Raw genomic sequence first — 18,256 nt, 5'->3', positions numbered from 1 at the left:
TTTGATAAGCTTATTATTCTGATAATAATATGTCGTTCGTTTGGTGAATACATCAACTAGCGTTGCACGTTTTGCTGTGTTTGTGCAGTAATGGTTCGTTTTGGCTAGCACGGTGCTGCAGTGATCGTTTGGGCTAATGTTTTGTCCTGTTTGATAGCTTGAACGTTGGGGAATGCTTCTTTCTGATGAGTAGTCATGTGCTTGGCAGATGCTGGCCGTGAATGCGGGTGCATTAGCAGGACCGTGTGGCAGAGAAATCTAGCACATGTAACAAGGATACGAAAGAGTTATCAGCACGTGAGTGACCAGCGTGTGGATGCCGCCTGTAGATGAGCGAGTAAAATCAGGATATGAAAGAGTATTCGGCACGTGAGAATGACCAGCGTGTGAAAGCCGCCTATAGATGAGCACAAGAATGCAAGACCCAGTTCTCCCCCTCTGGATTGGAGATTCGATATCCTGCACTCTGCAGGTCCGTGCCCAGATCGAAATCGAATCCAACAGCGCGCATGCATGTGCGCGACCCCAATCCTGTCGACGGCAGACGCGGCCCACCGCTTCTTCTCGGCGCATTCATGCCCACAACGCCGCGTACCGACGCCGCCGCGCGCCATCATGGCCAAGGCGAGGCAGCTTCCTCCCCGCCGCGTCATCAACTTGCAACACCGATCCGCGCCGGTCTATTTTGCTTCGCGCCAAGTTCATTGCGGTGGTTGTGGAAATATCGCGATTGCTCCGTTGCCTGTCGGAGGCCCCCACACCCACGTCGATGATGACGTGGGCGCCACTCGGATCGATTGGTTGGCGCGCGGACCCGTCGCCTCCGCTCCGCTGTCCTGTCTATAAGAAACAGCGCCTTCTTCCCCCATCTACCCATCCATCCGTCGGCCATCACAGTGTGGACGCGTGCGGCTGACTTGACCTGCTCTTGCCTTGCCCAACGACGAGAGAGAGGAGCGGATCGGAGGAGGAGGAAAGGTTCGGGAGATGGCACCGCTGAAGCTGTACGGGTTGCCGCTGTCCCCCAACGTGGTGCGCGTGGCCACCGTGCTCAACGAGAAGGGCCTCGAATTCGAGGTCGTCCCCGTCGACCTCACCACCGGCGCCCACAAGCAGCCCGAGTTCCTCGCCCTCAACGTACGCGCCTGTCCTCCTTCGATTTCCATTTCTTACGCTGCAGGCGGCACGGCATGCCTGTGATTTTGCTGTCCCCTGATCTATGGCTTCCCTCCCTGTTCGCAGCCTTTCGGCCAGATCCCTGCGCTGGAGGACGGGGATGAAGTCCTCTACGGTACGTAACTGACATCACTGCTCGTTCTTCCCGTGCGTATAGTAGTTGATTATATTAGGAACTACTCGGTCATTTTAAAAAATGAAGCACTAGATCCATCCCCAGATCTAGGAACAGTATCTTCGTTATACCTTGGTCGTTCCTTTTTTTTAAAAAAAAAAAGATGGTTGACCCGCTTGGATTTCATTCATCAGAAAGCAAAAATATCTCCAGGCTGTACACATCAATGTCGTTTTCCTCCCGTGGAGTAGGTGCTAAGCTGCATAACAGCTCAAACAACCTATCACGTTTCCACTCGTAGAATTGATTTGATCAAAACGAGACTGAATTCTACTGCTGCTGTCCATCTGTTCCAACCTCTGTTGGCGTTGATGCTCGCGCGTGTCAGCCTTATGATGAGTCACCAAATTTCCGAATCTGAAGTTCTGAGAACACATCGCATGCAGAGTCCCGTGCGATCAACCGGTACATCGCGACCAAGTACAAGTCGGACGGCGCCGACCTCCTCCCGACCATCCCGTCGGCGAAGCTGGAGGTGTGGCTGGAGGTGGAGTCGCACCACTTCTACCCCAACGCCTCCCCGCTGGTGTACCACCTCCTCGTCAAGCCCATGATGGGCGGCGCCCCCGACCCGCTGGTGGTGGACAAGCACGCGCACCAGCTCGCCAAGGTGCTCGACATCTACGAGGACCACCTTGCGAAGAACAAGTACCTCGCCGGCGACGAGTTCACGCTCGCCGACGCCAACCACATGTCCTACCTGTTCTACCTCAGCAAGACACCCAAGGCGGGCCTCGTCGCCGAGAGGCCACACGTCAAGGCCTGGTGGGAGGACATCGCCGCCCGCCCCGCGTTCAAGAAGACCGTCGCCGGCATCCCACTCCCACCGCCGCCCTCCGCCGCCTGAGCTGTCGCGGAAGCGTCGAATAAAATTAAGATGCTCTGGTGCTGCTAGATCCGTGGAATAAACAGCGTGCTTCTTGTGATCGGTTGTTGTGCCAAGAGCTCGGCGGACGCGATGTGCAATTGCTTTTGCTCCTCGATCGTCAGATATTGTGTTGCTGTTCCTGTTTGTTTTTCTAGTTGTTCTTGTGATTAGCGACATGCCAGGTATTGTGAAGTTGATCTTTTGTAAGCTTCGATCAGCGCTTTATTTCTATTTCCCCTTACCGCGTTGATCGCGCGTTTTCCATTTTTGTCCTGGATGAAATGAACTGCGTTTTGGAAACTCCCAACGCGTCGAAATAAAATCCTCGGGCCCCGTGGGCTCCGTTGGGCCTGTAGGAGATGCCGTATTGGGCGCGCAAGGCGGCGATCAAGCCCACCTTATCAAAAAAAAATGCGCTGGGCATTTTCAAACAAAAAAAAATAACACGTTGGGCCGCTTCATCTGATGGACATGCGGCGGGCCATCGTGCACACTCCAAAACCCTGGCGCGGCGTTGCCGCGCCTATCTGTTGTGACAAGTGGTATATCTCGAAGTATGTTCTTGTCGCTTAAAGAAATTAGTTGTGGACTTGTGGTATTACCTGAATTGTTGATACAGCGTAAGGTCTTCTTTACCATGTTGTTCCTATGATTAAACAGCCATTGCTTTGAAAGGAAGTATGAGAACAATAGAATTGGAGATAGATAATATAATTACTAAAACGATAAGTTGCGTTTTTGCTAAGTTGAGTAGCACACCATCAACAACAGTATACATGCAATGGAAACTATATAATTCTAATTTTGACCTAGGACTGCCACATGAAAACAAATCATCTTAATTATGAATGGAATTAAGATAGAAATGGCCAAAGAGTTCAATCCAGGAAGTACATCATTGCCAACAATAATAAAGAAGCTTATCTTAGTGTGAAAGATAAATGAGTAAAGAAGTAATCTCATGTGTGGTATTGAACTCTTTCAAATAGCATGTTAACTGAATTGAGTTACTACTTTTAATATATTTGCATAAGTACTATGTACGAGAGAATTTACTAAACGGATCTTATACACAACACACATGAACTTTTGAAATAATGGAGGAATCTTGTTAGTCTTCCTTGAGATTTGATCTACTCTGTCACACCCTTGTACAGATCTGCAAGGCCTACTGGAATGATGGAATGCAACGCCAGCGCCAAACTGTGAAGGAAACAAATCATTGCCAACCTGTGGAATCTTAATTCCCCTCTTATGTTGCCTGTATATGTCACTCATATAACGGTACATGCATTTCTAAGATTGCTAAGCAACTGAGATTCTACGTTTCTTGGATCACTAAGCAACTGAGAGGTGACACACAACATTATTCAACAGTTTCAAGAACTGAATGGTGAAAAATTTGACTGTGCAAACAATCAATGCCTCAAATCAATATGCTAGAGTTAGGATTTAAAAAAAACCCCTTATTTTGAACACGCAACAATAGTTGTTGCCTCCTAGATGATATTATTTTCTTATCACAACCTCTTATGAGAAAGTTTAAATTTATGCAGAATCAGTGGCACTTTAAATGATGTTGTTGAATTGCTTTGTTAACTGACAAAGGAGTTGAGGATCAAAACCCCACAGGCAACAAATGAAACAATAATCTTTGCAATAAAAGGTAAATTGGAATGGAAGAAAGTGAGATGGAGGGGTGGGCAACCTCGTATGCCCCATAGATGTGCTCGAACTTGGCCTCTGCCTCCTTCCTGACTGTTGCTGGAGTACTGGAGTGTTCTTGCCAGGCCGCCAGAGTGTTGAGGCCGTCGTTGCTGGCTTCGCAGTCGATGTTGAGGACCATGCAGTAGTCCACCCCCATCTTCCTGGTCGCCGGTGGCAGCAACTCCCGGCGCCAGCGAGCGGCGCGCCTTGCGGATCCTGGCATTTGCTCAACCCCAGTAACGCTCAGGCCTCAGGGAGGGCCACGACCTTCTCTGTTTCCAATGCTGAGGACCTTCGCATAGGAGAACCAGCAGGTAGCGGGGCCGGGTTCAGCGAGCATGGCGTGCGGCATTCCGTCGAGCGGGTTGTGGGCGCGCGAAAACGATTGCCTTGTACTCTTGGGGCTCGCATGCGTAATCGTTTGAGTCACCGTCCTACTTTCGATTCGGTGTCAACAAACTACTAGCGCGTTTGGTAGATTCTTCTTCGAAAGAAGGACGATCGAGTAGGTAGCCCGGCCGTTGGATTGGTGGACGAGTGCAGAGGAGACCAGAGGACAGCAAGTCAGCAGCATATATATTCTCTCCGGTCCCCACGGGCTCTGATGTATCCTGTGCATCCATGGATGATGAATGGTCACCGTCGCCGTCGACAATCTTCTAGTTTGGTTCGGTGATCTCGGATTCCGCCGTGCCATGTCCACCCGTCGAAGAATAATACCCCCTCCTCCCACGAATAATACCGCCTCCTCCCATATTACATGTCGTTTTAGCTTTCCTCCCAGATTACATGTTGTTTTAGCTTTCCTTCCAGATTACATGTCGTTTTAACTTTTTTATATTTATAGGCTTTGTTATACACTTTGATACACCTCATGTCTAGATGCATAATAATATATATACACCTAAAAAAGTCAAAACGACCTGTAATTTGAAACGGATGGAGCAGCTATATTCTTCTGCATATAATTCATCCAGTAATGAATTGAAAGTGTCATTATTCAGTGCTGCCTTTCTCTGATTGATTCTTCACAACCCATGAGATTGAACACAGCCACACACTTGCATGCATGAGAATGGGATGAAAGATACTGAAAGAAAACAATCACTTGCAAACTCGATCAGAACTACTATATTGGACCAACACAGACAGACATGGCAACCAAATCGATCGATCAATGACTAGCTAGCTACTCCCTATGCACACGTGTGCAAACATACGTCGACGACAACCCACGTATACTACACACATATACGTGAAGAGATTACATACGTACACAGCACGACCGATCACACGAACCTACCACTAGCTAGGTAGATGCAGGGCTAGCTAGTTAGATGACGATGAGCAAGCAAGCAAGCAGCAAATTTAGAAGGCTAATCAAGGCAGCCTCTACGCGTCGATGACGCGGAAGGCGTCGCGGTTCTTGATGACGATGTCGTACATGTGGACGGAGCCGAAGTGGGCGAAGTCCTTTGGCAGCGAGATGAGGTCGACGGAGGTGCGCTTGTGGTACTGCAGCATGGAGCCGCCGTCGCCGCCGCCGTAGTAGCGCTCCCACCCCAGCGCCGCCAGCTTGCGCTCGAGCGACGCGTAGGACGCCACCACCTCCCCCGACGGCGTGTGCAGCAGCGCCTTGCGCTTCCCCGACGCCGCCGCCGCCGCCCCCGACGTCGGATTCTCCACCAGCCGCACCACCCCGTTCCGGAACACCCACACCCCCGACATGCTTGATTCCTCGCCGATTTATCCTCCTCCTCCTCCTCTTCTTGGCCGGGTTTCCTAGCAAGTCCTCTTGCTCCTTGGCTGCGTTTTCTTTGGGATGCGGAAGAGGGTGCGGTGGGCGAGCGGCTATAAATAGACCAAGGGCTCTCGCTGCCGCCGTGTGGACGGATGGATCGCGCCGGGCGCGGCCGGGATTGGGATTCGGCCGACCGACCGGCCGGCCCGGCCGCGCGCGGTGGTATATGTGCGCGAACCGTACTTGCACGCCGCGGCGGGGCCCGGCGATCGGGAATGGACGGACAGGGAGGCTTGGGAGCTCCGGCAAGGCGTGGCTGCCAGCCATCGGAATGGAACAAGCAGAGAATCCGTGGCTTCGGCTATGCTGGTGCTGGATGGATCATCGTCAGTGCTAGTATACTACACGCCTGTTTGGCATGGGTACACGTATGTATTGCATCATCCACGATCTATGATCTGCCAAGACTAGAGTACTATGTAGGTTTGGCATCAATGTGCCTACCTTCAACGTTACTTATACAATGGATCGAATCCCCGGTTAGGTTGGGTATACGTTGTCTTGTGTAGGTTCAGCAAAATGACCTGCGTGCACAGTGCAGAGAACAGTGATGGCCCTGGAATCCAATCCTCGATCCACGAAGCTAGCTAGCTCGGTGCCCACACCCGCGCGCGCGCCTAGGCAGCAGGCTAATAAGCGCCCAATAAGCTAGCTGGCAGGCATGTGTCACATACTAGTATGGATCATGGAAGCATCGATTCGCCGCCCGCCGAGCCCATGGAATGGATAATGCGTCACGGGTGGCAGCAAACGAACGTTACTGGCCTGGTTTGGTTTCACCTGGTTATTTTTAGCACCCATCACGTCAGATACTAATTAGAAGTATTAAACGAAGACTATTTACAAAACTCACTATATAAGTGGAGGCTAAACGGCGAGACGAATCTATTAAGCCTAATTAGTCCATGATTTGACAATGTGTTGCTACAGTAAATATTTGCTAATGATGGATTAATTAGGCTTAATATATTCGTCTCGCCGTTTAGCCTCCACTTATGTACTGGGTTTTGTAAATAGTCTACGTTTAATACTCCTAATTAGTATCTAAACATTCGATGTGACACGTGCTAAAAATAAGTAAAGGAAACCAAACGCCCCCAGAAAAAATAACATTAGTTCTAGGGTCAGGTAGTTCCCTAGGAACCTTTCGTAACCCCCTTTAGTAACGGCGGGAGCTCCAACCGGTACTAAAGGTCACCCATTAGTACCGGGTGGAGCCTCACTTGGTACTAATGTGCGTGAGGGTCTTTAGTACTGGATGGAGACTCCACTCGGTACTAACCCCAGTCACACCTACCCTCGCACCTCCTTATCCGCTCCTCCCTCCCCCGCCCTCTCCCCCTCTCCACCCCCCTCCCACTCCCTCTCCCTACCCTCTCTCTCCCCTGCCTCTCCCGTCACCGCCCCCTTCCCCTCCCCTTCCCCCTTTGCTCGCCCCTCATTGGCGGTGAGGAGCGGTAGCAGGGTGAGGTGCAGGGCAGTGCTTGGGTGGCGGGGTGAGGTGTGGGGCGTGCAGAGGTGTTCGATGACGCGTGGGGGTGCAGCGGTGCGCGAGGGAGCGGCTGCTAGCCGGAGACAGCGGGACGCAGGGGTGCGACGGCGGGGCACAGGTATTTTCTTTTTTTTCTCCGGGGCTGACGGTTGTGGCACCACCACGTCGCTCTCCCTCTCCCTCTCCCTCTCCCGCACCTTCCCTCCCCTCCCTTCCCTCCTACTGCGTCCAGGCTCCAGCACTCTGGGTTCCGGCGGCGGCTGGATTTGGCAGGGCAGTGTGGTGGCGGCAGCGGCGAGGCAACAGGGTGCAGCCGGCCAGATCCAGCGGGACCGCGGATGTTGGCGGTCGGCGGGGCAGCGGCGGCCAGATCTGACGAGGTGCAACCGGTGGGATGCGTGTCATTGGGGAAGGGCAGCCGGCGCTGACGAGGCGCGGTGGCGGGGCAGCCGCGCACGGCCGGCGGGATGCGGGGCCGGGCGGCTGGCCGAATTTTCATTTTTCTTTTTATTTTTAATAGCCCTTTAGTACTGGTTATTTAACCCGGTACTAAAGGACTCCCCTTTAGTACCGAAATAGCAATATCGGTTGCACAACCGGTACTAAATGGGGTTAGAAATCGGTACTGAAGGAGCTCTACCAAGCAGTGAAACGAATCGATTGGTGATGCGAATTCCCCTCTCGTCTCATCTCTTCTCTCTGTTGCTATCGATCATCTTGGTGCCTTTAGGGTGAGCGATGCTTGTTCATGCAGGTTGTGCTCTTCTTGATCGAGAGCCCTGGCAAATGATCGAGGCCGCCGGGCGACGGAGTTGGAGGCGATGGCTCGTGCAAAAAGGAAACTAATCAGGATCCGATCCCATGCACGGATCGCCCATTTTTGCTTCATATCCAAGCCAAGCAGGAACGGTTCACCGTCGTCACCTCGCTATCGCCATCCCTACTCCGAGGGAGCGACCTACCAAGTAGTTGAGTGAGAATATGGGCGATCCCCGATCTGTGGCCTGCGACTCAGCGTATGTACGTGCGCTACAGAATATGCGGCAGCCTTTTCCCCGTGCCCCAGTGCACTGCCTCCTGCCACCAGCCGGCCTCACGGGCTTGGCAGACTGGCAGTGGGCCACCGCCTGCCGTTCTTACCGCCTCCCCATACCACTTGGCTAAGGGCTAAGGGTTCCGATGTACTAACATTGGCCAAGACGGAGCAGGGCACGCGTGCATGCACAGTGCAAGTGCAACAGTTGAGCCAATCGTTGTCCACCAAAACCAACGGCGGATTTTTCTTCTGTAAAAAGAGAAGAAAAGAAGACTCTCATCCCTCTACATGAACAACCAGCACGTAACAAACTCTCTTAGGGTCATAATGATTCTTATTACAACCCATGTCGTGTTAGTGTATGTCCATATGCATACAAACATCTAAAAAATCAAAACGATCTATAATTTAAAATGGAAGGAGTAGAGTATAATTTAGAAGTGCACCGGTGGAGGACAGAGCCTAGCAGGTTGGGCCGCGGTTGCGATCATGGGATGGACGTACGTCACCCCACTTACGGCAGCGTAGGACTAAAGTTTAATCCCTATCACATTAAATATTTAGATATTAATTAGAGTATTAAATATAGGTTAATTACAAAACCAATTATATAAATGAAGGATAATTCGCGAGACGAATTTATTAAGCTTAATTAGTCCATGATTTGACCATACAGTAAATATATGCTAATTATGGATTAATTAGGCTTAATAGATTCGTCTCGCGAATTAGTCATGACTTACGTCAATTAGTTTTATAATTAGTTCACATTTAATCCTTTTAATCCTTTTTAACTGGTATTTAAATATCTGAGGTGACCCACGATCAGAACTACTACCGACCTGATGCTACCCGCCGCTGCGCCTGCTGCCCCCGCCTGGATCCTTCATGATTGCTCTTGCTCTGCCCAGCGTCCCACATGCCGCGCACAGTGCGCCCTCGGCTCTGCTGCGCCCACCAGCTCAGGCTAGGGTCAGTGAGACCGCGCGCGCGGCCGCCGCCGTCAAGGCCGGCCGGCCGGGGCCCGGCCGGGCAACCCCATGGATGATGGATCGGTTGTCAGCGTGCATGCATGCAGGTACCAGAGCAGGCTACTACTCCAGTCAGTCCAGGCCGCCCCAACCGACGGGCCGATCGCGGCCGTCGTCTCCGTCTGCCTGCCTGCGCCGTCGTACGTGGCGCCGGCGGTGGCGGAGGCCTTGGCCCTCCTCCTCCGCTGTCCGCTGACGTGACAGCTAATGCCGCCGCCCGCGCTGCTGTGCCCGCGGACGCGCAGCCAGAGCCCGACCGGTCGCAGTCGAATTTATTATTCATCGCGGCTAGTACAGGCCTATGCTCCAGCCGCGCGATGCGCAGCAGCATTGCGGCGTGCTCGCGCGTGGTCACCACGCTACGGCAGGTCATGCATCCTGCCCGGACCGACGATCCACCGGCAATGCCCGTCATTAATTTCCCTTAGATTAGATCCAGCTGAAAATGCCGGATCAGTCCGGCGGCAAAATGCCAAGATCACAAAGAATTCGCAACAGTGTACCACGTAGCCCGGACACTGTGCAGCCAGGCAGCGATGATGATTGACGAAAACGACGTGTGCATGAGCAGCATACATCGTGCGCACCCAGTGACGATAAAATCTCCAAGGTTGCAACCAAAGGGAGAAAATGTTAATGCTTTACTTGCACCAAGAACAAATCCTCCATCCATCCGTCCTCTTTATTAATTCTCCATCTCGCGAGATAAAATAGTATTAAAAAGGAGGCATAAATGCAAATGCGGCTTGGCATGTGGGGGATCCGGAACCGATTCGCGCCCCGCTCGGGAAAAGGCTGGGCGTGATACCAGCACTTTTCCCCATTGGAAAAAGGATGTGCATATATTGTTTATCCATGGTTTATGGATGATGAATGGCTGAGGTTACGTTTCCTACGGCGGCAGAAATCGAAATCCTCATCCCTTATCCCATCGATCGCTATTCCGGATTAGCCCTGCGGATGAATGAAATGAAAACACGGCCATGTGAGGAGATGCTTGCGAGCACCGCACGCCCAGCTTCCGCTACAATCCTCCTCCTTCCTCTATGTTTTTTTTCTCCTCCTAATAAAAAAAAAATACCATGCGTGCACCAATAATTTGTACACCAAAAATGACCAATCCGTCCGTGACGTTGCTGCCGCGCTGATGAAAAGGGCCCAGTTCGGTCGGAGAGGATTTTGCAGGCCGTTTACTAAAAGGGCTGGCTTTTCAAGGCGGCTTCATTCACGTGGGGCCTGTGTCATTGCTGCGTGTGCAGTGGGCTGGAGTCACATGGGCCTACTGGACTTTTGATGTGCGGGGGGGCCTGTCATCATGTTGAGTTGACGGGGACTGTTTGACTTGACGGGCTTGCAACGTTGTGGGCTACTCGATAACCTGGCCCGGGGGAAGAAGGCCGCCGCCGGAAGGTGCTCGTTACTGCATTTCGACCTTTGAATTGACAGTTTTCATCCAAAGTGAAGGATGTGAAGGGGAATGTACTACACACATTGCGAGATCGGCCACTGCCTTTGTCCAGAAGTAAGTGCCTGTTATGGAGTAAGGCTATACTGTTCACTTGTACATGCAACATCTCTTGTGTTACGTTATGCAACATCGCTTCCGATTTCCGATGCGACTCTATTACCATCAACATCTCCTTTTTATCCCCTCCAAATGCGTATGATGGAAAAACCACCTTTTTTTTGCCCTCCTTTCTTCTGAATCTAAAGGGAGATCAGGATAACACCAGAAGCGCACCAACGCGCACAAAATAATAGTGGCACAGGTCTCATTCTTGAGCGGCAGCAGGCCAGCAGCCTCTCTGCTTTCCTGCGCCGCTGCCACCTGCTTCACGCGCACGGCGCACCGCTGCTCGTGGCCCGCCATGCGAGTTGCGACGTGTCCATTTCTTGCGTCTGAATCTTCTCCTCCTCCCATCCCACTGCCCGCTGCCGGCCGGCCTGCCGCATTCCACCCCAATCCTCATCACCTTCTTCCCTTTCCGTTACCGCCGCCGCCGCGTACGTGCCCGCCCCAGCTCAACGCGCGTCATCTTGCTCGAAACGTGTCATGCCCCGTGACCACCGGTGGTGAGAACCGGAGCGTGAGGAGGACGAGGATGCTCTCATAGATGCTCCCGTGGCCCCGCCGACAAGGGATCGTCGGGACGTGAGATCGGTCGCCGTCGAGGACGAATGCGAAGGGAAAACCCAATTCAATTCTGAATTTTCATTTCTGTGTTTCTCCTCTCCGCGAGGAGCTGCTGGTATAGAACGGAGTCCTCTCTTAGCTTGCTCTTGGCTGTGACTTGGATCGATGGACCTGACATTGGATGGGCTCAATGGTATAGTCCATGGCACTACTTCAAGCATAACATTACCGCCCCTGAAAATTTAGCTTGTCCCCAAGCAAAGGCATGTGCTCGCCTTCTAAATTTTGCTTGCACTATTTGAATTTCATGTCGTGCACCTGTATCATGCGCCCAAAAAATTTCTGAACTAACTGAACTGATCTCGATAGTTCGGTCATATTTAGATCTATGTTCATTGGAATACCAGGATCCCACGGCTTTTCTGGAGTAACATATCTTACTGATTGAACCTTATAGATCAAACCATCGTTCTCTTGATGTAACTTTTTAACCTTGGTCATCAAAGCAGCCTTCATGCTAGGATTGAAATCATTCCACTTCCACGATGATGTGAAGCTGAAGCTGCATACCCTTTTGTTAGCATAAAAACCTTGCACAATAAAATGTTCCCTATGCAATTGATGTGGCTGCTCAATTTGTCCAGGACTAAAAGCATTTCTTGCGCATGGTTGCGCCTCATTTACGACACATCAAGCAACTTTGAACTTAATAAGAAACTGGAAAGGATGCACTCCAGGATCCAATGGTCTAGTGCTAAACAAGACAAAAAATACAGCACGCTCATTTTCAGCAAAATTTATTAACTCCTGGGACATAGCACCTTTGCTCCATGGCCTGAAACCACCTTGTTGCCATGATGGCATTTCACCGAGAAATGAACAATCAGCTTCTATTCTGTACTTCCCAGGGTCAAAGGCACTTCTTCTCCATGACGGTGATTCTTTGAACACACATCCTGTGCCTCTAATTTTCGAATTCACACAGCCAATAATTCCATAACTTCCTAGTGATATGTCTTTAAATTCCTGCCTAGTCCTGTGTTCTCCATGGCGAACAATCGTGCAGTTTGTGTGATAACCAGAATAGGCTCCATAGAAAACAAGGAAGAAATTATGCTCAAGGTGCTGGTTATAACCTGGAGAGAAGTGGTCCATTACACATCTTGCAGATGGCATCACCGTACCCAAACCAACTACACGTTCTTCCAGCTGCAAGTTGCCATTGGCTTTGATGAACATCTCACAGTCTAGTTTGTCACAATCCAATACACTCGGCTCTAGAGTTTGTTGTATATTGACTGAATGGCCGTGCTGGTTGCAAACTAATTGATGTGACATAGCATCTGAGATTTCATCTAGTACTAGAATTTTCGATAAGCCATTAACATCAATAAGCATCTTACCAGCGTCCAACTCAACAATCAACCCAATCTTCTCATCTGTAAATTCTCCTCCCAACATTAGCCGGTGCAATAAGTCGTCATTGCTGCCAAGATGGAAAGATATCTCCTCGTCCCACACCACAACTGTGTTCTGCATTTCAATGCACACCTGCTCTGCAAAATTCATGCCAAGTTCAGAGAAAAAAGAAGAGTCACTGGCATAAGTTAGTTTGTCATCAGTGGCCAGCTCAGCAATTGGTTTCCACTCCTCATCAACTGAGTCCCCTCCAAACCAAGCTAGTTGGTCCAACAAACTATTCTGCGACTCAGGACTGTCAAAGAGCTCTTCATCCCATGTAAATTTATGACCCATTTCACTTAAAACTGGATGCACACTTCCTTGCTGTGACATTCTATCAAACGCCTAGGGGACATCAGGCACCACACCATCCTGCTCGTGCTGCATCTGGTCACCCACCCTATGAGCTAGCTACTGCAATAGGCCATGTGAATTGAAGCCAAGTTGCAAATCTGCATCCCAGACTACCCTCTCAACAAGCATTTTATCAAACATGTTGTGGGCACCATTCTTACCATGGCTCAGCGGCAACAAATCAACACCACCCTCACCCAAAAAGAGATCACCTGGTGACAGTTGAGGATGAGAGCGACCCATGTCCATCTCCTCGTGACCGTGCTTCAGACCACCCATCGAAAGGCTTGTGGATGTGTTATCTGTTGGATGAAACAGCACGCCTGGTGCTCGTGACCCCAACCTCTGTGGTGGCGTTGGTGTCGCCGACAGAGGAGTGCTCTGATTCAGCTGCATCCACCACTCCGACTGCGCTGCCATCTCACCAGTTGCCTCCAAGCTGACCTCGACCAGACCAACCTAAAGAGGACGCCGAGGATCGATAGCTCTGAATACCATCTATCATGCCCCGTGGCCACCGGTGGTGAGAACCGGAGCGTGAGGACGAGGATGCTCTCACCGGTAGATGCTCCCGTTGTCACGGGTAGATGTACCGCAAGAAAGGAAGAAGATGAACTTCGCATACATCCTAATTATAATACAACTCCTACCTTATAATCGACTATTAATCCCATCTTTTGTAGTATACAAAGGAGAGCAGGGGTCCCTAAATCGGTAGACTATGACATCATAGAACGACAACAGAGGACCAAATCCTCAAGCCTAAATCAAAGCAAAAAACACCCAAGCGCAGGGCGCAATATACAACACCCCAAACATGATGCATGGTATTACACTACACTGACATCTCGAATCTGTATAAATCTGTATCTTGTGTCAGCACTTTTACCATCAAGTTCCAGATCCGGCGATCCCCCACCAACCAATCTACTACCTCGAGATACCTCTCGATATGTTGCTGGATATAAAACACCGACATCTGAGACGCTAGATAGGGGTGATCGTCGAGATCACCAGGCGAGCTCGAAGGACCTCATCCTCAACATCAATCTAGCCACGCGCGGTATGGTTGATTTTGCGCCAAATCAGTCGGGAAATCAACCTGCAACTGCATCAAAGCCAAAGCGAATGGATCCGATTCCGTGTTTGCTCCGATTTCTAGCACGGTGCGAAGCTTCTAAGTCAAAGTCGCTGAAGGTGGAGTGCTTCACCTGCGTTGGCGGCTCCATCTACGAAAGCAGTGCTCGGATTAATTTTTTTCTGAGCGCACACCGAGCCAGAGTAGGAATCGGAGGCCAGTTGGAATCACATCCAATTGGATGTCGTGTTCGAGTTGGATGCGAAGAAAAAGCTGCAACTAAGCAACAAGAACCTGCTGCTGTGGTGCGTGAAGAATTCAATTTGCTAATCAATGGTGTATTCAGTTATGCGCACACAAAAAAGCTATCAAAAGGATTTCAGCTTGCGTGGTAACATTAACAAATCTCTGATGATGCGATCGACTACTTCTGCAAGAGCAAGACGTCTACGCCGACTTGCTAATGACTACTTCAACTACTCGTATCGACTAGAAAACTAGTCGAGGGCGGGTCTTATACCGCCGACAACCAGTCGGAATCAAACTCTGACTAGTTAGCTTCATGAACAACTGTCACGGCTTCATCGACAATCGTCCATTAATCAAGCTAAGTCACTTTTTTAATAATTATTTTTCTTTGGCTTGTTTTCCGCATGATTGACCACTGCGCCGAGTATTTATTTGTGTACGCCTCTCGACGGTAATTACCCTCCAGAGCTACACTTCGCCGACTATTCGACAGCCATGGGCTTGGTATATTGAATTACGGAGGTTATCACTACGGATTTGGTGCACTAAGTTACGAAAGCTTCGCCACAGGTTTGGTACACTGAATTAGGAGGCTCTGCCACGAAGTTTGATACACTGAGTGCTGGAGGCTCACAGTGGTTACACTCTAGTGAGGCACAAATTCTATGCGCGGCAAACACGCATTCTCGTTGCCAAAAGGCAGAGAAATCTCAAAGACTACTTTACGCGCAATCGTAGTCTTTTTATCGCAATGTTGACTACTTATTTTTATTGTCTTCTCTTAGTGGTCACTAATCTATTCGAGTAGAATACGTCTTAATTCGTGAAAACCTTGGATCTTCTGTCATACCTAAATGTTAGGACGCGAAACAAAGATCTCCATAGCAGCAGTGCCAGTACACGTACATGAGATAAAGATTTCACAAGCAATGGCAACGGCTAAACAGGGGACAAAAATCTTACACGCAATGACAATGGTAACAGTCTAACTACTTAGGAGAAATATGGCGAAATAAGAGCATGACACACAACATTTACATTACATTCATCACTAAATAAATTTTAGTAGTTTCAAAATTCTACGAATATGCTACACAATGTATGCATCTCTTTTTGCAGTAGGGTATTGTAGGGTATTACGCCTGTATAAATCCGTATCTTGTGTTCTCGTTTTTACCGTTAAGTTCCAGGCGGCAATCCCCCACCAACCAATCTACTACTTTAGGATACCTCTCAGTAGGTTGCCGGGTATTAAACACCGACACCGGTGACCGCCGACAAGGGATCACCGAGACGTGAGATCGGTCGCCGCCGAGGACGAACGTGAAGGGAAACCCGATTCAATTCTGAATTCTCATTTCTGTTTTTCTCCTCTCCGCGAGCAGCTACTTGTATAGATCAGAGTCCTCTTGACTTTCTCTTGGGATGTGCATAGATCAGAGTCATCTCTTGACTTGCTCTTGGGATGTGACTTGGGGGATGGACCTGATACTGGATGGACCCAATGGTATAGTCCATAGCACTGCTTTAGGCACGACAAAACGGTGGCTATATTCCTGCCTCGCTCCTCCCTCCGGGGCAAAACCTAAAGACGACGGCGACGCAAACCGCTTGCGGAAAAGCGTGAGGAAGGAAATGGCTATCTCTCTCTCGCTCTCTGGTCTCCTCGATCGCTTTTCCTTGGAGCGCATCCACACTGTTGCTTTCGTCGCTCCCACGCGCTCCGTCCGCCTTTAGTTCGCTTTCGCGGAGCATTCTGCAGTCTGTGCCGTCGATGTCGTTGTATCTCTCTCCTTTTTACAGCTAATAGTTGAGGAGGAGGAAGCTTTTGTTGTTTGTGGTGAATGGTGATGGGAGGAGGAAGGCGAGAGGTGGAAGAAACTCTCGGGAAAAGGACGGTCATACCAATGCTGGGCTGCTGATCCGGCATCTTTCTTGAGAGTGTCACCGTGTTCGATCGTGACAGGAACAACAGAAACCTTTGAGAGTTGAGAGAAGAGATATGCGTCGATTATTGTGGAATCCGATTTTCTGGGGAAGTTGTTTGGCGCTTTAATCTGTTTATTATATACACGTGCTTATTAGGATGTCGTAAGGTACCTCATCATCATAACTAACCGCTGAAGAACTTCGTCACCTTAACAAAGCTGTGCTTCTTCCATGTAGATCGAAAGAGTAACTGAAAGCACTCAACGGCTCGTAAAGAATCAAAGAGTCACCATTTCATTGTCATTTGTTTGGCGCTTTCGTTTACTTTTCGTGATGAACTGCTAGACGCACGGTTTGGCGTCACAATCTCTTGACGTCGCAATGCGTTTATTTCTACCTTTTGTTGAACTTTTTGTTTTTGGAACAGAATTTTGTTCATCGATAATCCACTACCTGACAGAGCTCATTCAGATTCAGTACAATCTGCATCTGATCTCAAGAGTCCCAAAACAACTAGTGCGTGATCGCCTAACAGTAACTTTGCCAACCAATGCAATACAATGCATCGATAACCAAACAGAGTCATATTTTAGGAACACAGCAGCAGGCATAATTCCAGATCACTCCAGAATTCACCTTTTGCAAATGTAGCCATAGCACAAGCATCAACTTGCGCCTAATGATGGCTCAAAGCAATTAACTAAACACCCCCACGGACACCCAACAAGAGTAGTTGTCAAAAAAGTTCTCCTCCGTCCCCTCGAATCGATGCTTTCTTCCGCTCCTCCATGCAAACAAAGGCGTCGCCACACTCGTTCGTCAGTGCCTTTCCACTTTCTGACGAGGCAAACAACGCAAAAACCCTCCAATTCCTTCGCACGGCCGGGGGAAATGCACATTAACAAACCTACAAAAAGTTTCTGCTCAAACCAAGAGAGATTAAAAAACCCTAGAAAAGCAGCGGCCATGCAGTATTTTGGTATCTGGCGTGACGAAGCCGGCCACTAACCACGCGGTTGCCCTTGCCTGCAACGCTTGAACACTCCATGGGAGGGCAACGAATCTCAGCAAGACTCCATGGGAGGTGTTTACCCTCACCAGTCCTGTCGTGCTTGTTTTGTTTGTAACCTATAGTGCCGTCTCCTTCAACGAGTTGCCATCGCTTTTTGCTTGTTTAAGACGTGAAACTTTGACCACTGTGGTATGGAAAAATGGTTCCAAAGCGTACAAGGGATAGGGACGCATTTTGTTTTTGTGATTGGTGTCATGTAGTTTTTGAGGAGAAGAGCATGTGCGGACAAGAGGGATAACATATGATAAGGTTGGCGTTTATAGGATGTCAAAGTATGTCAAATAAAAATTGCATGTGAACTTGTCTTTGTCCAGACACAGATAGACCTAATTTTCTTGTTCGACTGTGTCCATTCTATAGAGGGGAAATCTTTGTTGACTCTGTGAGCACACATATCTACAGAGTCTGGCTCTGCAAATACCATATGACGATTGAACTTCACAAAAAGGGGTATTTGGAAGACAGGTCACATCGATGTTTGACACTAATTAGAAATATTAAACATAGGCTAATTACAAAACTAATTGCACAACCCCTAGGCTAAATTGTGAGACGAATCTATTAAGCCTAATTAGTCCATGATTTGATAATGTGGTGCTACAGTAACCATTCGCTAATGATGGATTAATTAGGCTTAATAGATTCGTCACGCAATTTAGCCTAGGGGTTCTGCTATTAGTTTTGTAATTAGCT

General features: G+C 49.5%; 2 protein-coding genes across 2 annotated transcripts; one reads left to right on the top strand and one right to left on the bottom strand.

The window, feature by feature from the left end:
- Positions 1-857: 857 nt before the first annotated feature.
- On the top strand, positions 858-2,519 carry LOC117858888 (glutathione S-transferase 3). The gene is made up of 3 exons (XM_034742039.2): positions 858-1,137; positions 1,243-1,291; positions 1,738-2,519. The coding sequence occupies exons 1-3, from the start codon at positions 988-990 to the stop codon at positions 2,196-2,198; spliced, it is 660 nt and encodes a 219-aa protein (XP_034597930.1). The 5' UTR covers positions 858-987; the 3' UTR covers positions 2,199-2,519.
- A 2,498-nt stretch (positions 2,520-5,017) lies between these two features.
- On the bottom strand, positions 5,018-5,835 carry LOC117858889 (flowering-promoting factor 1-like protein 2). The gene has a single exon (XM_034742040.2). The coding sequence runs from the start codon at positions 5,652-5,654 to the stop codon at positions 5,319-5,321; it is 336 nt and encodes a 111-aa protein (XP_034597931.1). The 5' UTR covers positions 5,655-5,835; the 3' UTR covers positions 5,018-5,318.
- Positions 5,836-18,256: the final 12,421 nt, after the last annotated feature.

Source organism: Setaria viridis, chromosome 5 (assembly GCF_005286985.2).
Source record: "Setaria viridis chromosome 5, Setaria_viridis_v4.0, whole genome shotgun sequence".
Classification (NCBI taxonomy): Eukaryota; Viridiplantae; Streptophyta; class Magnoliopsida; order Poales; family Poaceae; genus Setaria; species Setaria viridis.
This window is presented reverse-complemented; position numbering and strand designations above follow the sequence as displayed.

Excerpts from the sequence above, each read along its gene's own strand:
- LOC117858888 (XM_034742039.2), top strand. The coding sequence starts at position 988 with ATGGCACCGCTGAAGCTGTACGGGTTGCCGCTGTCCCCCAACGTGGTG. Across the intron at positions 1,138-1,242 it reads CCGAGTTCCTCGCCCTCAAC|CCTTTCGGCCAGATCCCTGC; the intron begins GTACGCGCCTGT and ends CCCTGTTCGCAG. Across the intron at positions 1,292-1,737 it reads CGGGGATGAAGTCCTCTACG|AGTCCCGTGCGATCAACCGG; the intron begins GTACGTAACTGA and ends CATCGCATGCAG.
- LOC117858889 (XM_034742040.2), bottom strand. The coding sequence starts at position 5,654 with ATGTCGGGGGTGTGGGTGTTCCGGAACGGGGTGGTGCGGCTGGTGGAG.